General features: G+C 53.6%; 1 protein-coding gene across 2 annotated transcripts in view; it reads left to right on the top strand.

Annotated features, from left to right (window-relative positions):
* The first annotated feature begins 1,240 nt into the window (after nucleotides 1-1,240).
* The window catches only part of Hivep3 (HIVEP zinc finger 3), a 54,030-nt gene continuing 28,222 nt past the window's right edge, over nucleotides 1,241-27,048 (top strand). For both annotated transcript variants that reach the window (XM_077791437.1, XM_026410398.2), the window contains exons 1-2: nucleotides 1,241-6,298; nucleotides 9,186-9,331. In XM_077791437.1, coding sequence (XP_077647563.1) covers nucleotides 1,241-6,298; nucleotides 9,186-9,331 — 5,204 coding nt within the window. The remainder of the gene's footprint in view (nucleotides 6,299-9,185; nucleotides 9,332-27,048) is intronic.

Genomic DNA, 27,048 nt, shown 5'->3' with positions numbered 1-27,048 from the left:
CTCAGGTGTGTGGAGTGGGAGTTCCCATGAGCTACGGCAGTAGTTGGCGGCTTCTCCTTGAAGCGCAGGGCTGGGAGTGGGTTCTCAAGGGCATAAAAAGCAATGATGTCTCTCTCTTTTTCTCTTGTGGACACTTTCATATCTAGGGCTAGAAAGAAAGATTCACAAGAGAATAATCCTCCTCTTGGGAAACTTACACCTGAATAACCCATGGGCACTTCCTCCTGTGCCAGGCCTATCACAGCCCAAAATTCATCCAACAGCATCCACATCCATGACCTTGCTGGGCCCACGGCATCCCCAGGGTGCGGTGAGGCAGGAAATGCTGTTGTCTGTTTTATAGATTGGGCAGTGGAGGCTCAGAGAGCTCCAGCCCACTCAGAATGGGTCCACAAAGCAGGACAGGCTTCCTGACCCCGACTGCCCTGCCATTCCCAGAACCTGCCCTACCTTCAGCCCCAACGACCCACACAGCCACCATGTCACCAGCACACTGGCATCAGCTGCAGAGGTGGGTGAGGGGAAGATGGGCAGCGCTTGTGCACGTGGAGTTAGGCTGGAGCTCTCTGGCTGATCTTGGAGGGGCCTCCGTGGGTTTTGACACTGAGTCTGAGTGGCCCAGGCCATGGGGACACACCACAGTAACTCTGTCTTCTCTTTTGTGTGTGTTTCTGTGCGTGCGTTTTTGTTCCGTAGAAGAGTCTGACTTCTCCTCCGAGGCCACCGATCACCAAACACGGGACAAAGGAGAGAGGAAGCCAGGACGGAGCTGCCCCCAGCATCCAGTGTGGCGTCTCTTGGGCTGGCACCAGGGATGACTGGGCCATGGACACAGACGTCTCCCACCTTCAGCCATTCGCATAGCACACGGGGGACTCGTGGGGGCCACTTGCCACTGCCCACCGGCACAACACAATGGCAATACTGACATCCCCCGTGACGTTTTCACAACAGACATTCAGGCAGGAAGCGCCGGTGTGCTTTCTGTCTGCCAAGTAGAGGGCCATGCCTCACCCAGAGGAGTAGCTTGGGCCCCAATGACCTGCTCTGAGTCCACTGGCAGCCAGTGACACTTGCAAAAAAAAAAAAAAAAAAATCTCCCAAAGCCGTCTCAGGGTGGGCTTCTGCAGCTTTTGACCAATGTGGCCAAAGCTGGACGCCTCCTCCGGACACTTGGATTCTTCCTAAATGCAGCCTGCCCCACCCTCCCTGAGTAGCATCTGAGGTCTCCGCGAAGGTCATGGATCCTGAACAAAGCATCAAGGGCACCAAGAAGGCTGAGGGAAGTCCCCGGAAGCGGCTGACCAAAGGAGAGGCAGTTCAGACCAGTGTTTCCTCCAGCGTCCCCTACCCAGGCAGCAGCACAGCTGCCCCCCAAGAGAGTGCCCCCCAGGAGCTCCTAGCCCCGCAGCCCTTCCCCGGCCCCTCGGCAGTTCTTAGGGAAGGCTCTCAGGAGAAAACGGGCCAGCAGCAGAAGCCCCCCAAGAGGCCGTCCATCGAAGCCTCCGTCCACATCTCCCAGCTTCCGCAGCACCCTCTGACACCAGCATTCATGTCGCCGGGCAAGCCGGAGCACCTCCTGGAGGGGTCCACGTGGCAGCTCATTGACCCCATGAGACCTGGGCCCTCGAGCTCCTTCGTGACACCTGGGCTCCACCCGCAGAGCCAGCTCCTCCCTTCCCACGCTTCCATCCTCCCCCCTGAGGACCTGCCTGGCATCCCCAAGGTCTTTGTGCCCCGTCCCTCCCAGGTGTCCCTGAAGCCCACGGAAGAGGCGCACAAGAAGGAGAGAAAGCCCCAGAAGCCTGGCAAGTACATCTGCCAGTACTGCAGCCGGCCCTGCGCCAAGCCCAGCGTGCTCCAGAAGCACATCCGCTCGCACACGGGCGAGAGACCCTACCCCTGCGGCCCCTGCGGCTTCTCCTTCAAGACCAAGAGCAACCTCTACAAGCACAGGAAGTCCCATGCCCACCGCATCAAAGCCGGCCTGGCCTCGGGCGTGGGCGGCGAGATGTACCCGCCGGGGCTGGAGATGGAGAGGATCCCCGGGGAGGAATTTGAGGAGCCCACCGAGGGAGAAAGCACAGACTCCGAAGAGGAAACTGGCGCCACGTCTGGGCCCCCCACAGAGCTCCCCGCCAGGCCTAAGCACCCCCTCCTCTCCAGCAGCTTGTACAGCTCCGGAAGCCACAGTTCCAGCCACGAACGCTCCTCCCTGTCCCAGTCCAGCGCAGCACCGTCGCTGGAGGACCCGACTCCCTTTGCAGAACCCTCATCGGAGCATCCCCTGAGCCATAAGCCGGAAGACACCCACACCATTAAGCAGAAGCTGGCCCTCCGCCTGAGTGAGAGGAAGAAGGTGATTGATGAGCAGGCGTTTCTGAGCCCAGGCAGCAAAGGCAGTACTGAGTCTGGGTACTTCTCCCGCTCCGAGAGCGCTGAACAGCAGGTCAGCCCCCCAAACACCAATGCCAAGTCCTATGCGGAGATCATCTTCGGCAAGTGCGGACGGATTGGCCAGAGGACCGCCATGCTGACCGCCACCTCCACCCAGACCCTCCTGCCCCTGTCCACGGAAGACAAGCCCAGCCTGGTACCTTTGTCTGTGCCCCGGACACAGGTGATCGAGCACATCACGAAGCTCATCACCATCAACGAGGCTGTGGTGGACACCAGCGAGATAGACAGCGTGAAGCCCAGGAGGAGCTCTCTGACCAGGCGCAGCAGCATGGAGTCCCCCAAGTCCAGCCTCTACCGGGAGCCCCTGTCGTCCCACAGTGAGAAGACGAAGCCCGAACAATCACTGCTGAGCCTCCAGCACCCACCCAGTACCACCCCCCCTGTGCCCCTCCTGAGAAGCCAGTCTATGCCTTCGGCCACCTGCACCCTCAGTACCCCCCACCACACCTTCCGAGGTAGCTACTCCTTCGACGACCATATCACCGACTCTGATACCCTGAGCCGCAGCAGCCCAGTGTTTACCTCCCACCCCCGGATGCTGAAGCGCCAGCCTGCCATCGAGCTTCCTCTGGGAAGCGAGTACAGCTCTGAGGAGGCTGGACCAAGTAGCAAAGACGCAGCCTCCAAGCCCTCCGACGAACCGGAACCCAAGGAAAGTGAACTCACCAAAAAGACCAAGAAGGGCTTGAAAACAAAAGGGGTCATCTATGAATGTACCATATGTGGTGCTCGGTACAAGAAAAGGGACAATTACGAAGCCCATAAAAAGTACTACTGCTCAGAGCTTCAGATCACCAAGCCCCTCTCTGCAGGTGCTCACGCATCCTCCGAAGCCGAGAAGAGTCCATCGGAACACGAGCCGTGGTCCCAGATGATGCATTATAAACTGGGGGCCACCTTGGAACTCACTCCACTGAGGAAGAGGAGGAAGGAGAAGAGTCTTGGGGATGAGGAAGAGCCGCCTACCTTTGAGTCAACAAAAAGTCAGTTTGGCAGCCCCGGGCCATCCGACGCCGCTCGGAACCTTCCCCTGGAGTCCACCAAGTCACCAGCAGAACCAAGTAAATCAGCGCCCTCGTTGGAGGGACCCACGGGCTTCCAGCCTCGGACTCCCAAGCCAGGGTCCAGTTCAGAATCAGGGAAGGAGAGGAGAACAACGTCCAAAGAAATTTCTGTCATCCAGCACACCAGCTCCTTCGAGAAATCCGACCCTCTCGAGCAGCCCACTGGCCCGGAAGGGGAAGACAAATCTCTGGCCCAGTTCTCGTCCCCGCCACCTGCCCCGCACGGACGCCCGGCGCATTCCCTGCCACCCAAGCTGGTCCGCCAGCCCAACATTCAGGTTCCAGAGATCCTGGTGACCGAGGAGCCGGACCGGCCTGACACAGAACCCGAGCCACCTCCTAAGGAACCCGAGAAGACAGAGGAGTTCCAGTGGCCCCAGCGCAGCCAGACACTGGCCCAGCTCCCAGCCGAGAAGCTGCCACCCAAGAAGAAGAGGCTGCGCCTGGCGGAGATGGCCCAGTCATCCGGGGAGTCCAGCTTTGAGTCTTCGGCGCCTCTGTCTCGCAGCCCGAGCCAGGAAAGCAGTGTCTCTCTGAGTGGGTCCAGCCGCTCAGCCTCATTCGACAGGGATGACCACGGGAAAGCTGAGGCCCCTGGGCCCTCATCTGATCCTCGCTCCAAACCCTTGGGCACCCATATGCTGACTGTCCCCAGCCACCACCCACATGCCCGAGAGATGCGGAGGTCAGCTTCTGAGCAGAGCCCCGACACTTCCCACTCTGCCCACGTGACTGAGATACGCAGCAAATCATTTGACTACGGCAGCTTGTCCTTGACAGGCCCTTCTGCACCAGCCCCAGTGGCTCCACTGGCTCCGGCGGCCCCGCCAGAGAGAAGAAAATGCTTTCTGGTGAGGCAGGCTTCTCTGAGCAGGCCTCCGGAAATGGAGCCAGAGGCCACCCCTAAGGGAAGACAAGAGAGTGAGGACCCACAGTCCTCATCCGGGAAACCTTCAACCAAAAGTTCGTTGCCCCAGATTTCCTCAGCGGCCACCTCGCACAGTGGGCACCCGGGAGGCAAGAGCCAAGTGCAGGACAGGACCCCGCTGGGGTCCACTCCACCCTTCACGGAAGCACTGCAGGTGCTGCACCACCCCGTGGCCCAGCTGCCCCTGCAGGAGAAACCATATCTGCCCCCACCTGTCTCGCTTCTTTCTTTCCAGCACCTCTTGCAGCACGAGCCAGGACAGTCTTCAGACTTCTTCTCCAGCCAGGCCATGTCCAGCCTCCTCTCCTCACCATACTCCATGCCTCCACTCCCTCCGTCCTTATTCCAAGCCCCACCACTTCCCCTCCAGCCTACTGTTCTGCACCCAGGCCAACTCCATCTCCCCCAGCTCTTGCCTCATCCAGCTGACATTCCCTTCCGGCAGCCCCCTTCCTTCCTCCCCATGCCATACCCGGCCTCCTCAGCACTCTCTTCTGGGCTTTTCCTGCCTCTGCAATCCCAGTTTGCACTGCAGCTCCCTGATGTGGAAAGCCACCTGCCCCAGATCAAAACCAGCCCAGCTCCACTGGCGACAGCAACTCCTGGCCCCTCCTGCAGCACAGGGTACAGCAGTGACATCCACTTGCCCCCTGCAGCTCCTCCAGCCAGTTCCTCGGCACCCACATCAGCCCTGCCGCTGGCCCTGCCCGCCTGTCCAGACACCATGGTGTCCCTGGTTGTGCCCGTCCGCATTCAGACCAACACGCCATCCTATGGGAGTGCAATGTACACCACCCTTTCTCAGATCTTGGTCACCCAGTCTCAAGGCAGCTCAGCAAGTGCACCTCTTCCCAAGAGTGAGGAGCCCTCATCCAAAGGGACAGCCGCGTGTGGGGCACACGTGTATGAGGCTGGGCCTGGACTGCCGGGCTTAAGTGAAGAGCAAAGCAGAGGTTTCCAGACTCCATACCTGAGAGTGCCTGTGACATTACCTGAAAGAAAAGGCACTTCCCTGTCATCAGAAGGTGCCTTGAGCCTTGAGGGGAGTTCCTCGACAGTGGGGGGAAGCAAACGTGTCCTTTCACCAGCTGGCAGCCTTGAACTTACCATGGAAACCCAGCAGCAAAAAAGAGTGAAGGAAGAGGAAGCTTCCAAAGCAGATGAAAAACTTGAGCTGGTAAAACCATGCAGTGTTGTGCTGACCAGCACTGAGGGTGGGAAGAGGACAGATAAATCCCATCCAGGAAGCCAGGGCCAGGGCAGGAGGGAGCTAGAAACACTGGCCAGCCTGTCCTCAGATCCATCTGACCCCAAGGAAATTCCTCCCCTCTCTCACTCCACATTGTCCCATGGGACAGCCCCAGGCTCAGAAGCTTTGAAGGAATATGCCCACCCATCTGGGAGAGCTCATCGAAGAGGGTTGCCCCCACTGAGCGTGAAGAAAGAAGATTCCAAGGAACAACCTGATCCCCCTCCCCTGGCTCCTCCCAGCTCTCTGCCTCTGTCAGAAACGTCCCTCAGACCTGCCAAGTCACAAGAAGGTACGGACTCAAAGAAGGTACTGCAGTTCCCCAGCCTCCACACGACCACTAATGTCAGTTGGTGCTATTTAAACTACATTAAGCCAAATCACATCCAGCATGCAGATAGGAGGTCCTCTGTTTACGCTGGTTGGTGCATAAGTTTGTACAACCCCAACCTTCCGGGGGTTTCCACTAAAGCTGCTTTGTCCCTCCTGAGGTCTAAGCAGAAGGTGAGCAAAGAGACATACACCATGGCCACAGCTCCGCATCCTGAGGCAGGAAGGCTTGTGCCATCCAGCTCCCGCAAGCCCCGCATGACAGAGGTAAGTTCAGCATTGTTCTTTTTTTCACCACTGAGTGCTAAAGACCTTGTTGAGCTTTTAAAGCCACACTGTCTTCAGGTTCCATGTGTAGAACTAGAACTGAGGGGGAAGATTTCCTCTCTGACAGCTGTGACTGGTCACCTTATAAGGAAATATGTTTATTGGGTCTCTTTATCAGTGTGTTCTGTTCATGATTGGAATGGATACATTTCAAGAAACTTGGCTGTAAAGCAACCCTGTTTCCCCTGGAGCTTCTACTATAAAATCAAAGATACAATTTCAGCAAGGAAAAAAATAATTCTAAAAGACTGAGTTGGACATTTGGTTGATGGTAAAGCCCCTAGCAGTTTCAGAACTTTGTAACATTTACTTACCTCATAGTTGTCCCTTGTCTTATTAGACTTTTCATATTTTTCATATTCATGATATCAAGGGCTCCAATTTACTCCCTCATTGCTTCTGACCTGCAGCTATATCAGAAGCTATGAAATTATATAAAGTTAACAGGTCCCCTGCACTTTTGGCAAGTTTGAAATATAATAATTCCAAATTTGAATTAGACAAAAGACACCACCAAACCTTAAAAAGGCTAGCCTGAGGATTTGGGCCATCTGTGATGTGTTGTCCTAACTTGGCACTTGTGAAATGAGAAATTGGTCTTGCTTGTTGAACAACCTCCCTGTACTACACCCTTGGATCCAGTCAAAGCTCACCTCCACCTGTGAGGCAGCATTGCCATCTCCATGCTCCATATGAAAGAACCAGGGTCAAAGGCTGAGATAGGTCAACAACACATGGCAAATGTTTAGCAAACCTGGAGTATTAACCCAGACCTGTCGGTCTCCAAAGAATCTATTTTTCTTCTTTTAATTCTTTGAGGAAAGAAACCTTAAAATATTGTTGCAAATTTAATGATGTTCACTAGTGTGTCCTCTGACCAGATGCTTTGATTGAATCAGGCATGGATTTTTCCCCTAATTAAGCTCCTATTGTAGATGGATGAGCAAAAGTATGGTCTATAACTTCCCACACGTCCATGCCTTCCTCCTGCACTGAATGGATTTTTTGCATTGGGTTTGTCCTCATCTCAACTGGATAATCTTCACAACTGTTTTCCAATTCATTTTCTATGTCTTTGTCAGTCTACAGACATCTCTGAGCAAAATTTCCTCTTTTACCATAAACAGCAGACTGATTTGCTCTCGCTGTCTCTTACTAGCTAGAGCTGCTGTCAAGATGCAGCTATAATTATACCTATAATATTGGGGGCACCTACTGTGTGCCAGGTATTATGCTAAACTTTACTTTTATCCTCACAACCACCTTGAAAGTTAGTGTGCAATATCACCATTTTATAGATAAATGCACCAAAGCACAGTGTTGGCATAACTTGAACAAGGTCATGTGGTAAATGGCAGGGACTGAATTCAAATCTGAGTCATACTCTGAAGCCCTCTCAGATGATCCACGCTGCCTCTGTTCCCTTATGTAGATTGTATAGGGTATTTATAAGAAAAATGAAGTATTAACTGGTTGAATTGGATTTGGCAATCAGTTGTTTATAATACTACTTTCCTAAAATGAGCCAAAAACCTGCAAACTTTTTCCTGGAATATGCTATTTGGTTCAAAGGCAGGTTTCCTACCAATCTGCACAATTAAAATAGTTGCATAGCTCATAGAACTGTGGGGATAATTAAATGAAAATTAAATGAGTTAAAATACGCAAAGTGTGTATACAACAGTGCTTAGCACATTGACACTCAGTAAATGTTTCTGACTGTACTTACTCATTATCATTGAAAGTTAAACGGAATTCCTGATTCCCTGCTCAGGTTGCCACCCAAACCAACCTCCTCTAGCTTAATCCAGACATCACCTCCCAATCTGAAAAGATTATATGGGGTCACTAGATTATATTAGTGGGTGCTAGAATGGATCTTTAGGATGATCCAACTTCCCCCTTCCCCAGACTCTGAGGCCTGGAGAAGTGAAGCAAATCCACCCTGGAGTAACTCAGCATGTGATGGCCTATCTGGTACTGGAATTCAGATCCCTGGTTCCCAGCTGGGTGCCTTTTTCCACAGTTCTACCAGCTCTCACCCCCAGTACAACATTGTTGCTCCCTACACAAGGGGGTACCCACCCCCTGCCATCCCTGGCAGGTAGAGAGAACATGTTCTTGAAATAATGGAAGATGTTGAGAAGCCGGAGGTCAGTGCCAACCTCCACACTGAACTAGGTCTCATTGAGGCCCATAACTCTGCAAAGAGAATGGATTCCCTTAGACCAACAGCCCAGAGCCTGCTCAGCCTCTCAGGCCTGGCTGGGGGGCGGGGGGGTCTGCTGATCAGTGTCACCTGGCTCCCAGCACTAGCTTTGGAGGACTGGGGTCCTAGAATCAGGAGACGTGTGCTCTGCTCCCAGCTCTGCCTTTTACTAGCTGTATAACCTTGGCTTTCTGATCTATTGGTGAGAACTGCAGCAGTTAATCTCCCGGGGTAGAGTGGAGGCTTCATTTATTTGTTCAACATTCTTTAAGCATCTCCTCTGAGGCCAACCTTGGTTTGGGTGCTGAGATGATCGAGGAGAACAAGATAAGGACCTGTCCCCAGGAGCTCCCAAACTAGTACAAGAGACACAAAGCAACCCAGCTCTGTGGGATGGTTAACCAGAAAGGCCAATCAGAGCCCCGGCGTGGGAGACCTGGCCTCTCTGGGGTGGTTGCCTTCATTCTGTCGCATGGGGCTGACAACACACGTCTGAGGGGAGGAGCAGTTCGGGGAGTCCACCTGCGTGTGGGTCGGTGCCACACAAGGGATTAGGACACTCCCAACTGAGAAGGAAAATTTAACCAGCTCTGATTTTGTCACCCTGCGGTGGGCCAGGTGCACCTCCCGTCGCTGGCTTCCCCGGAAGGCCAGAAAGAGCTAGCTAGAGTGGAGATGGAGGAGGAGAAGCGAGGGAAGCCGGAGGAGGACGCTCCCGCCCCCAAGAGAGGGGAGCCGGCAAGGATCAAAATCTTCGAAGGAGGGTAAGACTCACGCTCGGTTTGCAGCCTGCTCCCTGCGGAGTAAGAGCCTGCGCCCCCGGTGCGCGGAGGCGGCGGGAGTCTCACTGCAGGGCGGTGCCCACAGGAGCCCTGAGATTCCTGCGCTGACTTTGTGCAGGTGCCACCTTCACGGAACTTGCAGTTCGCCTCTGAGAACACCAGGGGGCGCCTTGGTGGGCACAAGCCACGCTGGGTGTTTGCTGAGGATCTGGAGGGGTCTGGTCTGGGTCTTTCTCCAGCCCTGATATTTCCTCAGCTCCTGGACGCGTTTCTAGCCCCTGTACAGGGGTGATAGTGAGCCTCCCAGCTCCCATCTCAGCTACACATCCCTTGCAGTGTGTTCCCCAAAAGTCACCTGCATCCTGCCCAGGCCACCCCCCTGGCATGCCCAGTTGCCCCCTGGACAAGGCCAACTGCAGGGCGGAGAGCTGTTGCACCCACTGGCCTTTTACTCCCACTCCCGTTCTGACCGCCAGGGCCTGGGGCTCTGGTTTGGAGAGTTTTGAACGTCATCTCTGGTCATTGGCTTTTGGTGCATGGCTTTGAAGCCTGCTGCTCTACACATTTCAGAATTCACCACTGTGGGGACCTTCTGGGCTCTACAAGGGAGCCTTGCTTCAGACGTGCTCTGTGCAAGTGTTTTGTGCTGGCTGTGTTCTATGTGGCCACGTGTCTGCTCCCCCGGATGTGGGTGTCTGTGAGCAGGTGCCGTGGTGTCTGTCTCGGGGTCCTGTGTCTGTGTCCCTGGTGTGATCAGGTTGGCCCCCAGCCCTACACAGTCCTGAGGGACAACAGTGAGGAGGAAAACTGGCCTCCCGAGGGGTTGGTCCCCAGGCCTTGGCCAACAGGACTGTCACTGGCTCTGACTCTCCAGCACCTGCAAGTGCCTAACTCACCAGGTCAAAGTAGGGGGCACAGGAGTCCCCTAGAAGGTTGGTGGAGAGGAGCACAGAGATTGCCACCCTCCCCAAGGCCACACATAGGCATCTTCTTGTAGCCTAAGGGGTCCTTGGGACTGATGATTGGTTACCAGAGCGGTGGGGCAGGGGGCAGAGATGACACACATGCCCGCAGCATGCTGTCCCCAAGCCAGGAGTGGCTCCATCCAGGAACACTGGGTGTTTCCCAGTGCTGACCCTTCCAACTGGGGACAACTGTTTTCTGCTCCTGCCGTTTGGTTAGAGCGCCCTCGTGTGTCTCTGTGTTCTCATACACTGGGTCCTCCCAAGGGCACCGGGACCGGATCCCAGGATTGATTTATGCATCTGGTCCTAGGAACGTGCCCTCTTCCCTCCTGGTTGAAGGACTGTCTCTGGGGCTCTGGGGGGCAGTGTAGTGTTTGCTGGTGGACAGGGATCCTGCTTCTTCAAGGTATTCTGTATGTACTAAGAGGCAGGCACCTCCAGACCTGAGTCCTGGGTCATGGAGCCACCCCCTGCTTCCTGTATCCCTGGAGAAGGCCCAGCCTCTGGACAGGCAGCTGTTGGGAGCCTCTCCCTGTCCAGCTACCTCCTGGACATTGCTGCCTTTGGCTGAAAGTCATCCCCAAGTCCCTTCTCTTCTTGCAGCCCAGGCAATGTCCCCCTCCTCCTTCATGTCCCATGTAGGTTGACACTTCACCCCACCTGCTGTTCCAGAATCTCCCTGTCTTTTGAGGTTTGTCACCCCTGCCCCTGAACAGCGGTCCCACCTGCCTCTGTCTAGCCTTAGACCATCCCTCTCCCCACCTCTCCAATTCCCAGTGACCTTATCTGTGAAGGGGACAATAACATACCTGTGGTACCTGCCATAGGACCCTTGGGGCCAGTGGGAGAGGGTACCGTTCACAGGAGCGCAGGAGGGGCACGTGGGTGTGCTTCACTACAGCGTATGGCGCTCTTCATCTCCGTCCAGGGCGACCTCCCTCTACTGTGGGAACTCTCAACCCCGCTCCTCCAACTTGTCACTGCTGATCTGGGCACATGGGTTTATGTGGTGTCTCCCATCAGATCCTTCTCTCTTCCGAGCCAGGCTGTCCCACCTGAGTCCCCACTGTCCCCTGAGTCCCACCCTCACTTCTGGCGATCCTTTTCCTTTCTGGTTCTCCATGGGCAGTTGTCACCACCCCCAGGAGTAGTTACAAATGTCTGGGAGAAGGGGAAGGTGCTTTGGGTTGTTACCTGGGGGCACCAGTAACACCTCATCCATTCAGTCAGTCATGTGACCAAGTCCCTCCCAAGACATCAAGGCTACCCCTACCCCAGAAAGCTGAATGCATCCTTCTCCAGCCACCCGGGGTTTTGCCCTTGACTCAGTTCCTCCTACTTCTTTTTCTTTCTTTCCTTTAACACAACAAGCACCTATTTTTTCACTCCGGTTCATGGAGCAGAGTCTGCAGTGGGGCTTGTTCACTGGGTCCACAGGGGATTAGGGCCAGTGGAGTCCAAGAGAATAAGAAGGGAAGAGCTGTGTACTGTGCCTGGCTCCTAGAGCTTCCACCCAGGGGCTTATGCCAGGGTCCGTTGGCCAGAGCGAATCACGGGGCCTCATCTCCATTCTTGGGAGTCAGAAGTATGACTGCCCTTGTCCTTGGAGGGATCTGAAATCACTGGTAGGTAACCCTGACAGTGACTCCGCCTGTTTCACATGCGTCTGCAGCCTGTCCGTTTCACTCAGCGTAGCTTTTTGAGCTGTGTCCACATGCAGGCAGAGAAGTCTGGTCATGATGGTGAGTCCATAAGCCAGACCCACGTCCATCACACTCGCCTGCCTTACTTTGTTCTGATTTCTTAGTGATGATCTGCTGCTTTGAATTGTACCCTGTCTCTACACCTCGGTCCTGGCCCTGGTTTTCTCTTTGGGAAAATATTTGTGTTCAGAAGCCACTCTTTATTGGGAAGGGTTCATGGGGCACTTGGGGGCAGAGTGCTCTGCTAGGGAGAATTCCAGGCCTCCCATGGTCCAGGCAGACATGGCACTAGGTGGGTGTCTAAGTGTATTTTCTGAGAGGAGTGATTTGTTAAAAGTAGAGCTTTGTTTTGTTGTTTTGGTTTGGTTGGGGTACCAGGGATTGAACTCAGGGGCAACTCAACCACCAAGCCACATCCCCAGCCTTATTTTGTATTTTATTTGGAGTCAGGGTCTCACTGAGTTGCTTAGCACCTCGCTTTTGCTGAGGCTGGCTTTGAATTCACGATCCTCCTGCCTCAGTCTCCCAAACCGCTGGGATTATAGGCGTGGGCCACTGCACCTGGCAAAAGTAGAGTTTGATTGAGCCATGGTTCTGGTTGTCCAAGAGCATGGCACCAGCATCTGCTTGGGATCTGACAAGGGCCTTCTTGTCACATCATGACAAGTCAGAGGGTGTCACCTGGTGAAATCGAGCTCCTGACTCTTTTCCTTCATCTCCAATCCAGCAGTTGATCAATAGTCAGTTCATCATGGAGCATCTATTTAATCAGTGCTCTGTAGTGCTCTGGGCCAGAAGATACAGTGACAGCAGCAAACTGTCATCCTGTCCTCAAAGTGCCTGGGACTCCACAAAGGTGGCATCACAGGACCCAAGTGGGACCAGTCAGGACTGAGAAACTTATAGCAGAAAGGGTTCCCTGGGGACTTGAGTAGCCTGGGTCTCCCAGGAAGGGTAGTGGACAGGTGGAGAGGTGAGGGGTCCGTGTGGTGGTGGCCCAGGCTCCTGACCAGTGTGGCTCATTCTTCTTGCCTTGAGTGTTCTCCCTTGCTGATGGCATTTACTTCCTTGGCTCCAAAACTCATCACTGTGCCGAGGACCTCACTCCTGGACTGCAGGCCCCTGCTTTGGATGCCTCTCTGCCTGGGAGACCCACAGCATCTTGAACTCAGCATGTGACTAATAAGCCCTCCACTTCCCACCACAGCATCCCCTTCCACATCCAGACACCCGATGACGAGCCCAGCCCTTCGCCCTCTAAACCTCATTGTCATCTTGGACACCTTCTCCTCTCCTTCCCAATTAGTTCCCAGATTCTGGGGTCTACATAAAGTAGTCAGCCCCTCAGCATGGTCTGTTCCCTTCCTCTGCCACTGCTCTGGCCTCCCATTTCCTGCTGTCTGTTGGGCCCTGCCCATTGCCAAATCCACCCAGCCTTCAGAGGCTGATACTAGCCCCCTTCTCTAGTGAAACTCTCAGACCTCTCCACATTCCACAGTCCTTTGAGTCACTTCTATCACAGCCGGTGCTAAAATCCTTTCTCTCCCGAGTCCCTTCTCAACTTGGATCCTAGGGAAATGCTTGGCACACAGTGTACGTTGACCCCTCCCTATGGCCCTGACTTCCTGGCACATGGTCCTCTCTCTGCATTCCCTGTCATCTCCCTATCTGAACAAAACCTGCATTTTCCTGCAGGCTTCTGGGAGTACCAGTCAGAAATGTGTCAGCTCTCACCCACACCGTGCATCTGCCTTGGGTGTGTAGAAGGGCTCTTCTGTTAAGCAGTGTTTTCACACATACAAAGTTATTTTGTTCCTTGAGGGAAATGGATATATTGTCCTAACTCAAGTTCCCTTGCCGGGAACTCAGCCCAGTGGGCTGGTGTAGAAGCAGCAGCACTGGAACCCACAGGAACTCCCCCAGCTACCCAAAGTGGCCATCCCAGCCCATTGTGGGTGGGGGTCTAGGTCTGAAGATGGGGGTGAGCTCAAATGGTGAGACAGGGAGGCCAGGCCCAGCCAAGTGGGGTATTCAAGCTGGCCATGGGCAGATGGCTCGGGCTTAGATGGGCAGCCCAGCCTCAGCTTGGAGCTGGAGCATGGGACAGTGGCACAGAAGCCCAGTGGTCAGCTGGGCCAGTGAGGTTTGGTGTGGGGTTGCCCAGGGCTTCCCCTTAACATCAGGCCTTTAGGAGGACAAATCCATGCCAGGCCCTACCAGTCATAGATCCCAGCTGCAGGACTTGGGGAAGAGCCAGGCATGCTCCAATGCGAGGGTGCTGGCTGTCCTCGCTCCTCACCTCAGGACCTTGCTCCATGCAGATTAGCACACTCAAACTTAAGGTCTCCACCTGAAAAACTCCTCTGACTGCAGGACCTAGATCACCCGCTCTTTCTATTCCCTTTAAAGAACTCCAGAAGGAGCTGGCTGTGAGGCTCCCGCACCTCTCCTCCCACCCCATGCAATCCCACTGCTGTGGACCCGAAGCCTCTTCCTCCTCCAAGATGCTCTTCTCAAGGTCAACGGTGACCTTCACCTTGCAGAGGACAGTGATCACTCATTCTGTTCCTTCATGACCTGGTGGCAGCACTGGGCACAGTGACCCCTCCCTTCTCCTGGTAGCACTTTGTCCACCTTGCTTTTAGACACTTAATCTTCCTCTTCCTTGGCTGATTTCACTTTCTCGTCAGCTTTGGAAAGTCCCATCATCTCCTGGTCTATACGCATTAGGGCCCCGCAGAGCTCAGCCCTGGGCTCCCCTTTCCTCCAAACTCCCTCCCTACATGATCTTCCCCCATCTCTATGCTTAGAACTGCCATTTGTATACCTCCCAGAGTCCTCCCCTGAGCTCCGTGTCATATCCCACTATTCTCACGACAGTCCATGTGGACATCGAGTGAACCCATCCTTAGTCCCCAGCACAATGGATGCTCCAGAACAGCTGTGACTCTGGACTCCAACATTCATTGCAGAAGTCATTGTCAAAGTCCACTTAGTTTGTTATTGTTCCATCTGCAGGGATTGTGTTTTTAATAGACACATATGTCCATCTCATTTATTTATATTTCTATTAGCTGCATTCATTTTTATTCAAACCTTGAGAGTCATGCAGTGTTCTTAACACGCATTGTTTTATGATCTATCTATACTTTAAAAAGCACGTGTGTGTGCATGCGCGCTTCATGAAATAGTAGTTTGTAGAGAATCATTTTTAATAAAGATTATTTAATTTCTTAATAATCTTTCATAAATAACATTCCTCCTCAGCCTTTGGAATCCAGAAGCATACCAGCCTAAATGCCTGTCTCTCAGCCTAGATGCCTTGTGCCTCGGCCCCTCTCACTGGGAATGCCAGAGTTAAAAGGATGTTGAGTGTGTTTGGGGAGATACGTATTGCCTTTTTTATTGGGAAGTGAATTGATCCCACTTTGGATTACATAAGTAGGGATAAGTTGGAGACTTTGGGGTAGGCACAAACCCGTCAGGTTACCCACAATAAAACCCAAACTGGTACAACACCTGTGACCCTGGAGTTTGCTGATGTAGAATATGAAATGCATACGATAGGTGCGCAGACTAGGTGAAAGCAACACTCACTCACTGAGTGTCTCTTTGAAGACTTTCAAGTGGTCAAAGGGGGAAAGAGGCATCATTTGACAAAGAGAAAGAAGGTGAGCGTTCTGCTCAGCGGATTTCATTTTTCAAGATGCTTGGGCCCCAAATCACTGTTTCATGTCCATTAGAAATTCCTGTCCACTTGTCCTTGAACCCAGATCCAGAGTCTGTCCACTTCTCTCCACTCTGGGGAAAGCCACTTCCAGTTTGGTCTCTGGCTAATCAGGGTGTCCTGTTCCATCCTGATCTTCTGCCTGTCTCTACCCACAGCCAGTGATTCTGTTAAAGGTGGCTCCGCTCAGCACCTCTGAAACCCTCGCGTGGCCTGTGCTGGTCCAGCTCCTCCCTGACCTTGCCTGCTGCTCTGCCCCTGCCCCATAGTCCAGCCAGGGTCTCTTGGCTCTTTGTGGGACATGCTCCTGCCTCAGGCCTTGCACTCGCTGTGCCCTTTGCCTGGGGCACTTTTTCCAGAGTGTCATGGCCCCCTCACTTCCCTCAGTCACCCTGAGTTCTACCCTCCTTCGGCATTTCTTATCCCCTCCCCTTCTCTATTTTTCTCCATATATTTGTAAGTGTATTTCTGCCTCCTTCACTAGACTGTGAGCTGTGTGAGACAGCAGGGACTGCGTTGGTTCATGCTGAATCCGCAGTGCTGAGGATCCTGCTGGGCAGTGCTGGAGAGTGCTTATTGCAGGAAGGACTCTTCTGCTGCATGGTCAGGATTCTCTGAGGCCTCGGGTGAAGGGAAGTTCCCTGAACTCAGCAGCTTTGGGGATCTGACAGCTCCCCATCTCCGGAAGGAGCAAGGACACAGTTGGCCAGACCAAGCCAGGCAGGGCCCATGCATCAGCTTGAGGTCGCCTCAGCCTGGGGAGGATGAAGTCAGGTGGCCTCCACTAGAGGCAGGTGTCTGGGGGTGGAAGCCATGGCCTCTTGCTTGCTGATCACTCTGTCCTGCAGGTGTTAGATGTAAAAAGGAAATGCAAAGGGCTGCTTCCTCCTGTGCTGCCAGCTCCCAGGCCAGGGCCTGCTCTGAGCAGAGCCCTGAGTGTTCTAGGGGCCAGAGAGGATTGGTCCTGGGCTCCCTGCTCTGGATGGACAGGGTGTTCTTCCCTCTGGAGAGTCGAGGCTGTGGGCGGTCAGGGCCCTGCCTTCTTCCTGAGACCCAGGGCCTTGATCTCTGATCATCTTCAGGCTTCTCCCTGGAGGTACAGATGTGTACTTCTGAGCATGGCTCCAGGGGGCTGGGGAGAAAATTGTCCAACCCCCATTCCATGGGCCACACTGGGTTTGTCCTCTCTCTCCTGATGCCCCCAAATCCTGTCACTCCATCCCTCCTAGGGAGTATGGCCTGGACTTTTGGAAGAGGATGGGGTTATTGGCAGAAGGGAGGGCAGGATATGAGAGTCTAGGTGAGACTATTAGTATTGGATTATTATTATAAGCCATTATTGATAATATTGTTAGATGTTCAGGGGACAGGGCTGTAGGACTCCTGAGGAGGGTGAGGGTGGGAATCAGAGTGACTGCCGGGCTTCTGACTTGGGGAATTGCTGGCAGATGGAGGCGGGTGGGAGAGGAGCAGGAGGAGCAGGCTGGGGGAGGGGAGAGCAGAGAGGCACTTGGCAATCGGCCCGTGAGCAGACACTCAGAGTTCAGGGCTGGAAATACACACTTGAGAGTTGTCAATACGCAGACATGGTCTAGGGCTCTGGAAGTAGATGGAATCACGTGGGAAGATGGAGAAGAGAAAAGGGCATCTGGGACTGAGTCCGGGAGCAACAGCATTCAGAGGGCAGGACGAGATGCAGCGGCACAGAGACTGAAGGATAGTAGGGAGACAGGAGGCCCCGGGGAGGTGCCAAGTCTAGAGCCGAGTGCTGAGCATTCAAGAAGGAAGAGACTCTTGACTGTGCCACGTGCTACCGAGAGGCCCAGGATGGTGGGGACAGGCAAACATCTGTGGTGACCTCGATGGAGGCTGTTTCCATGGTGAAGAACTCCCTATGGCACTGGCCTAGAGGAAGAATGGAGGTGGTATGTGTAAAACCCTGTCCCCAGAGGCTGGCTATGAAGGGAAGCAGCACAGTTCGGGGAGGTGGTACCTGGAGGGAGCGTGAGGCTGAGCATGTGGGTGTTCGAACTGAAAGATCTTTGTGTGTGTGTGTGGGTGTGCATGAGTATGTATGTGTATGTGCACAAACGTGCGCATGCTGCTAGGAATGATTGACAGCTAAGGGCGGGCGATGGTGCTGGGGAGACAAGGAGCAAGTGTGGGGGCTGGTCCACAGTGATGGTGAGGACAGGCCACTTCTCTGGCAGTGACAGACAAAAAGGAAGACACTGGTGGCAATGCCAGCAGAACCAGCGCTCCATGGGTAGGAAACAAAAGGTTTCTCTCTGCCTTGGCCCAGGCCTCTTCACCTCCCAGGCCAACAGTGGGCTCGAGGTCTTCACCAACAACAGATGAGTGAATGGCTGTTTTGAAAGCCAGGAGGAAATTTTTGTCCACAGGAAACAAAGTAAATTCTTGGAAAAGTTATTCCTTTGTAAAGATTATCTCCAAAAGTCAATCTCCAAAGTAAAGATCTCAGGAGGTTAATCTAACTAGTTAAACTAACTGTCTTCAGTCTAGTTAGGTTGACTCTGCTGGATGGCCACCTCCCCTCTGAGTACTCCAAGGCCCTCCCAGAGGACTCACGCCAGGCCTCAGAGACGGCAGTTTGTGTCCTTATGAAAGGCAAGCCATGGATGGAAAAAGAAAAAGAAAATGTGAAAAGGGAAATGGAAAAGACAAGATGGGTTGATGGCCAGACAGACTGTGCAAGCACGCTGGGGCCAGAGCCCCTGCAATCCCTGTGGCCTCGCAGGGGAGACCTCACCACATCCTGTTAAAATTTCAAGGAGAATCGTCCTCTTACAGGCAGCCCTTGTGTTTCCTGGATTGGTCCAGGGCAGCACACGGTGGCCTCATACCCACTGCAGAGCTTAGCATCCTTCAGGTCTGCACAACATCTAAGTCCCAGCCAGTGCTCCTGTCCTGGGGTCTCAGGCTGAGCTCCCAAGAGCAAGATATCTTCTCCCTGCCTGTCTGGTGGGAGAAGCAGCCTCATGGAGGATGGTGGCATTCACACACACTCCCTCTTTCAGTTTTCATTTTTATCTAAGTGTCACAGGTACTGAGTTTAAGAAGTCTTTCATTTGACAGGATCTTCTTCAGAGAGGGTGAGTGAGGAGTTAAATTTCTTGTCATTACTAGGTCTGGAAATGATGGAAATGTCTTTCTGCTCTTGTGCAATGGATTGAAATGTAGAGTTCTTGGCTGGAAATGAGTCATTTTCCTTCAGAGGTGTGAATATACGTTGCTCTGTTGCCCTCTGGAAGGCTCCAGGAAACTTCCAGATCGATTCTGGGTCCTGTTTGACCCTCTGTGGCTGTCTTGGGGTCTTCTCTTCATCCCTAGACTGTGGAACAGATCTTGGGGTGGGTCCATTCTCACCGTGAATCTGGTGACCGGGGACTTGTGCTTGAAGAAGTTTTCTTGAATTGTTACTTTGATGATTTCCTCTCCCCCATCTTTCTTTCTCCTCTCTCTCCTGAGCTCCTGGGATTCAGAGGGTGGCCCTCCTGGCTTGTTTCTCTGATTCACACACCTTTCTGGCAGATTTTCCATTGCTTTGCACTTTGGCTGTGATCTCTGTATACCACCCTCCGTTTCATCTTACAACGGAGAGGCCTCACGTCTGGCGCACATGCTATCTCTTCCTCCCTGGGTTTCCTTATGGTACCCTTGCCCTGCCCTCAGCATGCCACCTCAAAGGCCCTCAGGCTTTCACACTTAGCAAAGAATAACCCTGTTCTCCTGCTCAGGCTCAGGGGGGTAGTCTCCAGGCTGCTGGAGCTGAGGCAGGGATGGAGCCTGACTGCTTCTAACAGGACCATTCACCCATCCTCCTTATCCTGGTTTCCCTCCATCCCCCCTTCCAAGGTGAGTGAGGGGATCATGGTGTAGGACACCTGGGTTCTCAGATTTCCCTAACGCTGACTTAGGGCTCCATTTTCTTGGGTTTGCCAGGTTTCTTTTCCATTCATTCATCTCTCCCCAGATTCCAAAGTTTTATTGTTGGTCTCCTTGTCTCCTTTCTCACACTCCTCTTGGTTGTGGGTTTATGAGAGAGAGAGTATGTTACTTTTCCCTACCATCTTTAGTAAAAGACTACTAACAAATTGGTTTATCCGTGGAACTTCTGGGGTCACAACACCATCCTGCTAAGAAATAGGGGAGCACATGGGAAAATGCCTGTGGTCTAGGAAGGCTGTGAGCTTTGGACAGAGCCACGGTAGATTCCAGCCCCACCTCACACAGGAAGTACCCATCAGAAGTGGTGCTTCCTCCCCTTCCTCTTCCTGTCCCCCATCCCTTCTTCCCTCCACCAGCATGAATCTGACTCTGCTGATGGCTATAAGCTTTGGGAGGACCCTATGTGGACAGCCCTTTGGACAGCAGAGAAAATTCTGCTCCAGTTTGGTAACTGTATTGAACCACAGGCAGGAAAAATCGAAAACAGAAAGGAAAGTGATGTGGATTGTTGGGCAGATCACGTGTCTGGCAGCAGGGAAGAGCAAGGGTGCCCCTGCATTTTCATATCTGAAGATCACGGAAACATTTACCTTTTCCATCTGGGCCTGGTTTGAAGCATGGTCTCCTACAGGGTCAGGGGCCGTGAGCCCAGGAGCTGGGGAAGTCCAGCAGCTCATGTTCCCTCTCCGGGTCTCAGTGTCCTCATTTGTAATTGGAAGATGTGGGACGAGGGCTTGGGCTCTGGAGTCTGGAGACTGGTCATTACGAGCTCTTGTCTCGGGTGGTTCCTTGGCTCTTTGTGAGCCTCAGTTTCTCATCCTTGTAGCGAGGGGCCTCCGCATGGTTTGGGGGAACTGTCTCCAGGGATCTGGATGTGATGTGTGAGACTTTCCTGCTCCTGTCCACTGATGAGCTGCTTTAGTCCTGGGGACCTCAAAGTGGGCACGGAATACTGAGAGGTGTGCCTCAGAAAGAACCTGATAAATGGGCAGCAGGCAAGCATCAGCAGCTCCCGGCTGTCCACGGGATGGAGGCCCAGCCCCAGGAGCACTAATGCCCGCAGAAGGCTCTCCAGCTGGCCGCCTGCCCTACCACAGGAGCTCGAGGCTCTGGCCATATCCTACACCCTGCACTTGGCCACCTGCAGCCTCAGCGTGCTCCTCAGAGCTCCTGGAGCCTTTATCCATGCTGGAATCAGAGCTGCCTCTCAGGGCTATTATGAAAGTTAAATAGAATGGGGTTCGTGGCACACTGGCCCAGAGCCGTCCCTCACCCAACTCCATTTGCCAACCAGAGGCACCCTCCAGAGCCCACCTTCAAGTGTAGCCTGTTTCTCAGTTTACCAGCAGGTGATAGGACAGCTTTGGCATCAGCCAGCCCTGGGTTCAAATCCTGACTCTGCCACTGATTAGAAAATCCTTGATCTCTCCATGCAGCCGTCTTTCATCTGGAAAATGAGCATACTATTAGCACCTGTTTCTCAAAGTTGTTGATGATTCAATGTAAGGATATTTGTATGTGATGTGCTGGGCACTGGGCCCGGCATAGAGTAAGGTAACTTCTTTTTCCAGCATCAATTATGACTGCCTGGTATCTACTCTCTTCTCCAAGGGCTTTGCCGAAGTATCAACTTAGAACCAGACCACCTGCTCCGGCTTCCTGAATCTCCCAAAGCGGCTGGCTGATCTTGGGTAAATCAGATAGCTGCTCTGTGCCCCGGTCTCTCCATCTGTAAGATAGAGATGATGATGGCAATTGAGGATTTGTGAGAGGACTGACTAAGACACCGCCTGAAAGTACTTACTTCCAGGTGCTTGGGCATTATAAGTGATCAGTGAAAGTCTGCTATGGCTATTAGTATGAAAGCGCCCCCAGAAATCATTTGATCCAAATTACTCATTTTGCTAAGATGGAAACTGTGGCCCAGGGAGGCATTAACCCAGCATGTGAACAATGGAACTGGGCTTCTTGGCCCCGACTTGGTGGATCCCCACAGGAAGAAGGAAGGAAGGGATGCCCAGAGGGTTCCTTTGGTTAAGAGACAACACAGAGTGGCCTGATGAGGGGTCATATCCCATATAGGTAGAGGAGGACCCCTACAAGGACGGGCCCACAAATGGGGAGGCAGGGCCTGAGCAGATGACGAAGGCATCCTTATGGGGGCTGGGTATGGCCTTAGCTGTAGAAAATGTACACTAAAGAATTCACAGGTGACGACGGGACATCGGTTGGAGACTTGCTCTCAGATAGTTCAAGAAAAAGGACTATTTGACACTCAACATTCAGCCTTGCCATGTGTTTGTGATTGTTTCAGAATAACAACTTAATTAGAGAGAGGACAGTATGGCTCCGTAGAGAGGAGACCAGGGGAGCTGGGAATTGAGAGAAGAGTTTGAAAGTTTCGAGGGGACAGAGGCTGGCAGCCTCCAGGCAGATTGCTGAACAGGTGGACTTGGGCTAAGGCCAAGACAGGGAGGTGAAGCACTGGACCAAGGGAGGAAACCAGACCTCTGTTCCAAGCAGAATTTTGTATCTGTGCTGTGGATGGGTGTCATCTGTCACCACAGGTGGCTTGCAGCCCGGGGTAGGACAAGCCCCCTGACTGAAAGGTTGGGGACAGTGTGACAAAGTAGTGGGCAGAAAATAGACTGGGCTTGGGTGGGCTGTAGAGGACCTGTCGACTGAGCAGGCAGGTTCCCGGGAACATGGTGACAGCCGACAGGGACAGACACAAGAGCCAAAATGCGCGTAAGGCAGCCAGGGAGAAGCCAGACTGGGAGCAAGGCCTTGTGACCTGCTGGCCAGTGAGGCTGGCAGTCCAGAGCCATCCGGCACCCAGCCAGGGGCTGGGCAGGGTGTCCAGAGCCTGAGCCAAGGGCAGGTGGGGCACCTCCCCAGGGAAGGCAGCAAGGAGTAGAGGCTGCTGGCGGGGCCCTGGAAGGCAAGGGAGCTATGTCCACGGTGTGGTCCAGATTCTGGGGTGGAATCTTCAGGGTCCAGGCAGCAAAGACAGTCCCCAGTGGGGGCCAGGGTGGGCATGGGCTGACTCAAAGAAAGGGGAGCCAGCCTTCCCCCAGCAGAACAGATGGGCCCTGTGGACTTGCAAGTCTAGCAGCAGGGCCACCCGAATCCGCATCTCCCCAGGGTTCCCCTCAGAAGTCTCTGGGGCTGCTAAACTGGCAGGCTCAGGACCAGACTCTCAGGACTGAGCTTTTCTGAGGTCTGTCTCACTGGTGGTGGCCCCTAGGCTGAAAGAAGGGAGCAGCGGCATTGATTCTGGCCAGTCCCTCTCTGAGCCTGGACTCTGGCAGGGTCTCTCTGGGTTCTGGTGGCTACAGGAAAGAGCTCGTGGATGTGCCACATGGTCCAGGTCCTCTTCCTTCCCCTCCTAGGAGTCAGCATCCCTGTCGTCTCTCCTGGTGGGCCCCTCAGGGTGGGACCCCGGCCTGCAGTGACTGGGGGAGGCTGCAATGAATACAGTGGGGTTTTGTCCGGGGCCCACCGGGATTGGGCTCCATGCTGGCTTTAGTCTTTCCCAGAGAGGCCACCCAGCTGTGGACAGTGCACTGACAGCAGGAAGCTGGCCTCCCCTGGTTCCCTGGCTCTGGGCCAACCTGGCAGGAAGCACCGGGCCCAGCCTTCTCACTTCTCCCTCCTACAACAATGAGGGGCCTGGCAGAGAGTCAAGCTCTGGGTCTCTGCAGGAAGGCCTGGGTGTGAGGAGGGGCTGGGGTTCAGCAGGCTCTGCAGACAGTCAGGGCCCAGGGGAGCTCAAAGGCCTTGCCTACTGCCTGAGCCTAGGGACACCGGCCCTCCCCACCGAGGTATCATGGTCCCACCGAGGGGACCCTTGGAGGCCACTCCTGCCCTTTCACTTAGAAGAAGATGGGGACCCAGGAAAGAAGCAGGTGTGGTGGCCTCAGTGGACACACTCTCTAGGTTCAGTCCCAGCTCTGCCACTTATGTTCCCCAGGCAATTCCCCCCACCCTCTGTCTAGCTCCTTTCTTCATTGGTACCTGGGGGAAGACAACAGGACCTACCTGTTTCTGGGAGGCCCCTGTGAAGTGCACAGAATGGTGTCCTCTCAGAGGCTGATAAACTGTGGCCAGGGCTGGTCCCCATCTGACCTTTGCAAGCTCTTACCTGAATTTTCCTTTGGAGGTGTATCCAAACCCTGGCCTTCCCATCCAACAACACCTCTGTCTGCCACTCTTCCTTCTCTGCCTCCCTTCAAACCTCTGATCAGTTGACCTGGGTGCCCAGGGAACCTCTTTAACAAAGGGAGGAGTAAACTTGAGCTGTTCCTGGATCCCTAGGAGCAGTGGAGGCTCTGGGCTCCCCGAGGCCGGGTCCCCTGAGAGCCATTCTCCAGCTACATCGTCCACTCCCTGACCACATGACCCACAGAAGCCTCTGGCCTGATCATCTCCAGTTCTTGCCCTCCCCGTCCTCTGTGCTGCTCAGGTGCCCTGACCCCTGCTCCTCTGGGCAAACCCTCACCTCCTGGGAAGCTGCTCCACCAGAGTCCACTGACCTGCTTCTCCACCCGCTTTGACCTCATGCATTCTGCCACCAAATGCACTGCTCTTTTCCAGCTTGTCCCAAACTGTCAGATTTCTTCAAGGCAGGGATCTGAGCAGATTGGTTTAGCCCCCAGTACCTGGCCCATGACACAAATGCCATAGAATGCTTATTTTTCATTCATCAAATTTTTATTGGGTGACAACTCTCATAGACGTTGAGGCTGTAAGAGCAAACAGACAGAAGAAGAGCAAAGAACCTTGAAAAGGCAACAAAGTCTTGCAAGAAAACCAAGTTATAAGTGTCACACTTCCTGATTCCAAAACTGACTACAGAACTACAGTAATCAGAACAGTGTGGCGCTGGCATAAAGACAGTGAGAGCAAGGGGGTAGAACAGAGTCCATGATAAAACCCTCACATTTATGGTCAAATGATTTTCAACAAGAGTGACAGGACCATTCAATGAAGGAGAAATATTTTTCAACAAGTGGTGGTAGAAAAACTAAATTTCCTCATGCAAAACACAAAACAAACAAAAAAAAACACGTTTTCATTTAACTCTGTATGTGTAAAAATTCAGATAGATGTATGTATGACTCCTATCTTACACCACATACCAAACTGACTCAAAATGGATCAAAGACCTAAAGATGAGAGCTGAAACGGTAAAACTCTTAGAAGGAAACATAGGAGGGATGGAATCTTAGTGGGGTTTCAATTTGCATTTCTCTAATTGCTGGAGATATCGAACATTTTTTTATGTATTTGTTGGCCATTTGTATTTCTTCTTCTGGGAAAGTGCCTGTTCAGTTCTTCTGCCCATTTATGGATTGGGTTATTTGCTTTTCCTTGGGGGGGAGGAGGGAACTTCATGACACTGGACTTCATTTGAAAGTGATTTTTAGATAGAACACCAAAGCACAGACAGCAACAGAAAAGGGAGATCAATTTTGACTTCATTAAAATGTAAAACTTTTGCTCATCAAGGAATACTATCAGCAGAGAGAAAAGGCAATTCCAGGAAATGGGACAAACTATTTGAAATCATTTATTTGATAAGGGATTAATATCGAGAATAGACACAGAACTCCTATAACAAAGGAAATGCCTGTTGTCCCCGGCATTGGGAAGGCTCCAAGCAGGGACACGCGTGGTGTGTGTGAAGGACAGCAAGGGCCAGTGTGTCTGGAGCCGCGAGTGAAGGCTGGGGCAGGTGCGAGAAGAGGTGGCAGGAGGCCTGGATCCTTTAGGGCATGGCCAGGGCGTGGCTTTTGCCTCCAGTGAGGTGTGGGGCGGGAGTCCTCTGAGGGTTTGGTGTGGAGTGGTTTTATAAGGGTCATCTGGGGGCTGAGTGGAGAATATGCTGGATGGGGACAAAGGTGGTAACTGTCATGGGCTGTGACCATAATCTCAGGGAGAGGTGGCAGGGACCATCAGCAGCGTGGTGAAAGGTGTCAGAGTCGGGTCATTGGGTGGAGCCAGTGGAATGTCTCAGAAGTGGGGTGCCTTAGGGGAGGAGTGGGGCCACCTAACATCCGACCCCTGCTCCTCGTCCAGCTGCTTCTCACTTGCTTCCAGCCTGGTCAGTCTGCAGGGCCCTGCCGGGCCGCATTGGGGGCCAGCAGGACCTCTCCTCTGACTGCATGGCCCACTCCCCAAGGCCTCTGGATCCTTCTGAACCTGCTGGTCCCTGGCCTCCGGCAGCTCCCTGCTCAGATCCCCGAGCACCCCCTGAGCACCTCAGCAGCTGGCCCACAGAGCCCACCTGCTCCTGGTGCTCGGTCCCTGCCAGTCCCCTCTGCAGCTGACTCCCTGTCCCTGGCAGGCAGAGGCCACCCAGGGAGGCTTAGAGGTTTGACAGATGTCATTCTGGTCCTACTTACCTGCATACCTCTTACCTGTCTGTATACTTCAGTCTAGAGGCCTCAGTCTTCTTGTCTGTGGAATGGAGAGAATAATGTCCAGCTCTCTGGGTTTCTGGGAAAATGAGGCCCCAAGCACACTGCCAGTACCACAGTGCCAGAACCCCGAGCCTCGGTGTCATATACACAGATGTGACACACACGAATAGACGCCCATAGACATACGTGTGTTTTGTTTTAAGAAACAACTAGTGTATTGACTTGGGCTGGAGAGAAGGGGTTCAAATGGGCAATGGGGAGCAAGGGGCTCCTTGGTATTTGTCAAAACCCATGCCACACTCCACCACCCCCTGTCTTCCTCCTCTGGCATGGGGACCCTTTCAGTAGCCTCCCTCCTCCTCCACCCTCTCCCTCCTCCCTGTGATCCTGGACCTCAACCTCAGTGATGGGGAAGAGCCCACCTGGCGGGAATGCGGGGAGCAGCAACTCCTGCTCCCTGCCCTCCCCTCTCCCAGCCCCCATCCTCGTCTCAGTGCCATGTCTGGAATCCGGATTCCATTCTCCCGGGAATCTTCCCCGGGTCTCCCTCCCTGACCTGCTGGGCTCTAGGCTTCCCCCCCCCCCCGGCTCCCCCCAGACTGCCTGTGCTTCTAGCAGGTTCTTGATGTGGGCTGCTGCTGGGTAACAGCCCGTCACAGGCTGCGATGCAAATCGTCTGGGTGACTTAGGCAGCACCTGGACAAATGCTCCTTCTTTCATTTTTCCTGTTTTATTTTAATGTGAGTCAGAAAAATGTAACACATGAAACTCGCAATTTCGTGACTGTGAGCCTTGGGTGGGTGCAGGGGAGGTGGACCAGAGGCCGCTGCTCAGGCAGGCCTGTCTCCAGCCTCTGGCTCTGCCTCCCCCCACCCCACCCCACCCCCGCCAAGACACCTGGATCACGGAG

The sequence above is a fragment of the Urocitellus parryii genome, chromosome 11, assembly GCF_045843805.1.
Source record: "Urocitellus parryii isolate mUroPar1 chromosome 11, mUroPar1.hap1, whole genome shotgun sequence".
Lineage (NCBI taxonomy): Eukaryota > Metazoa > Chordata > Mammalia > Rodentia > Sciuridae > Urocitellus > Urocitellus parryii.
This window is presented reverse-complemented; position numbering and strand designations above follow the sequence as displayed.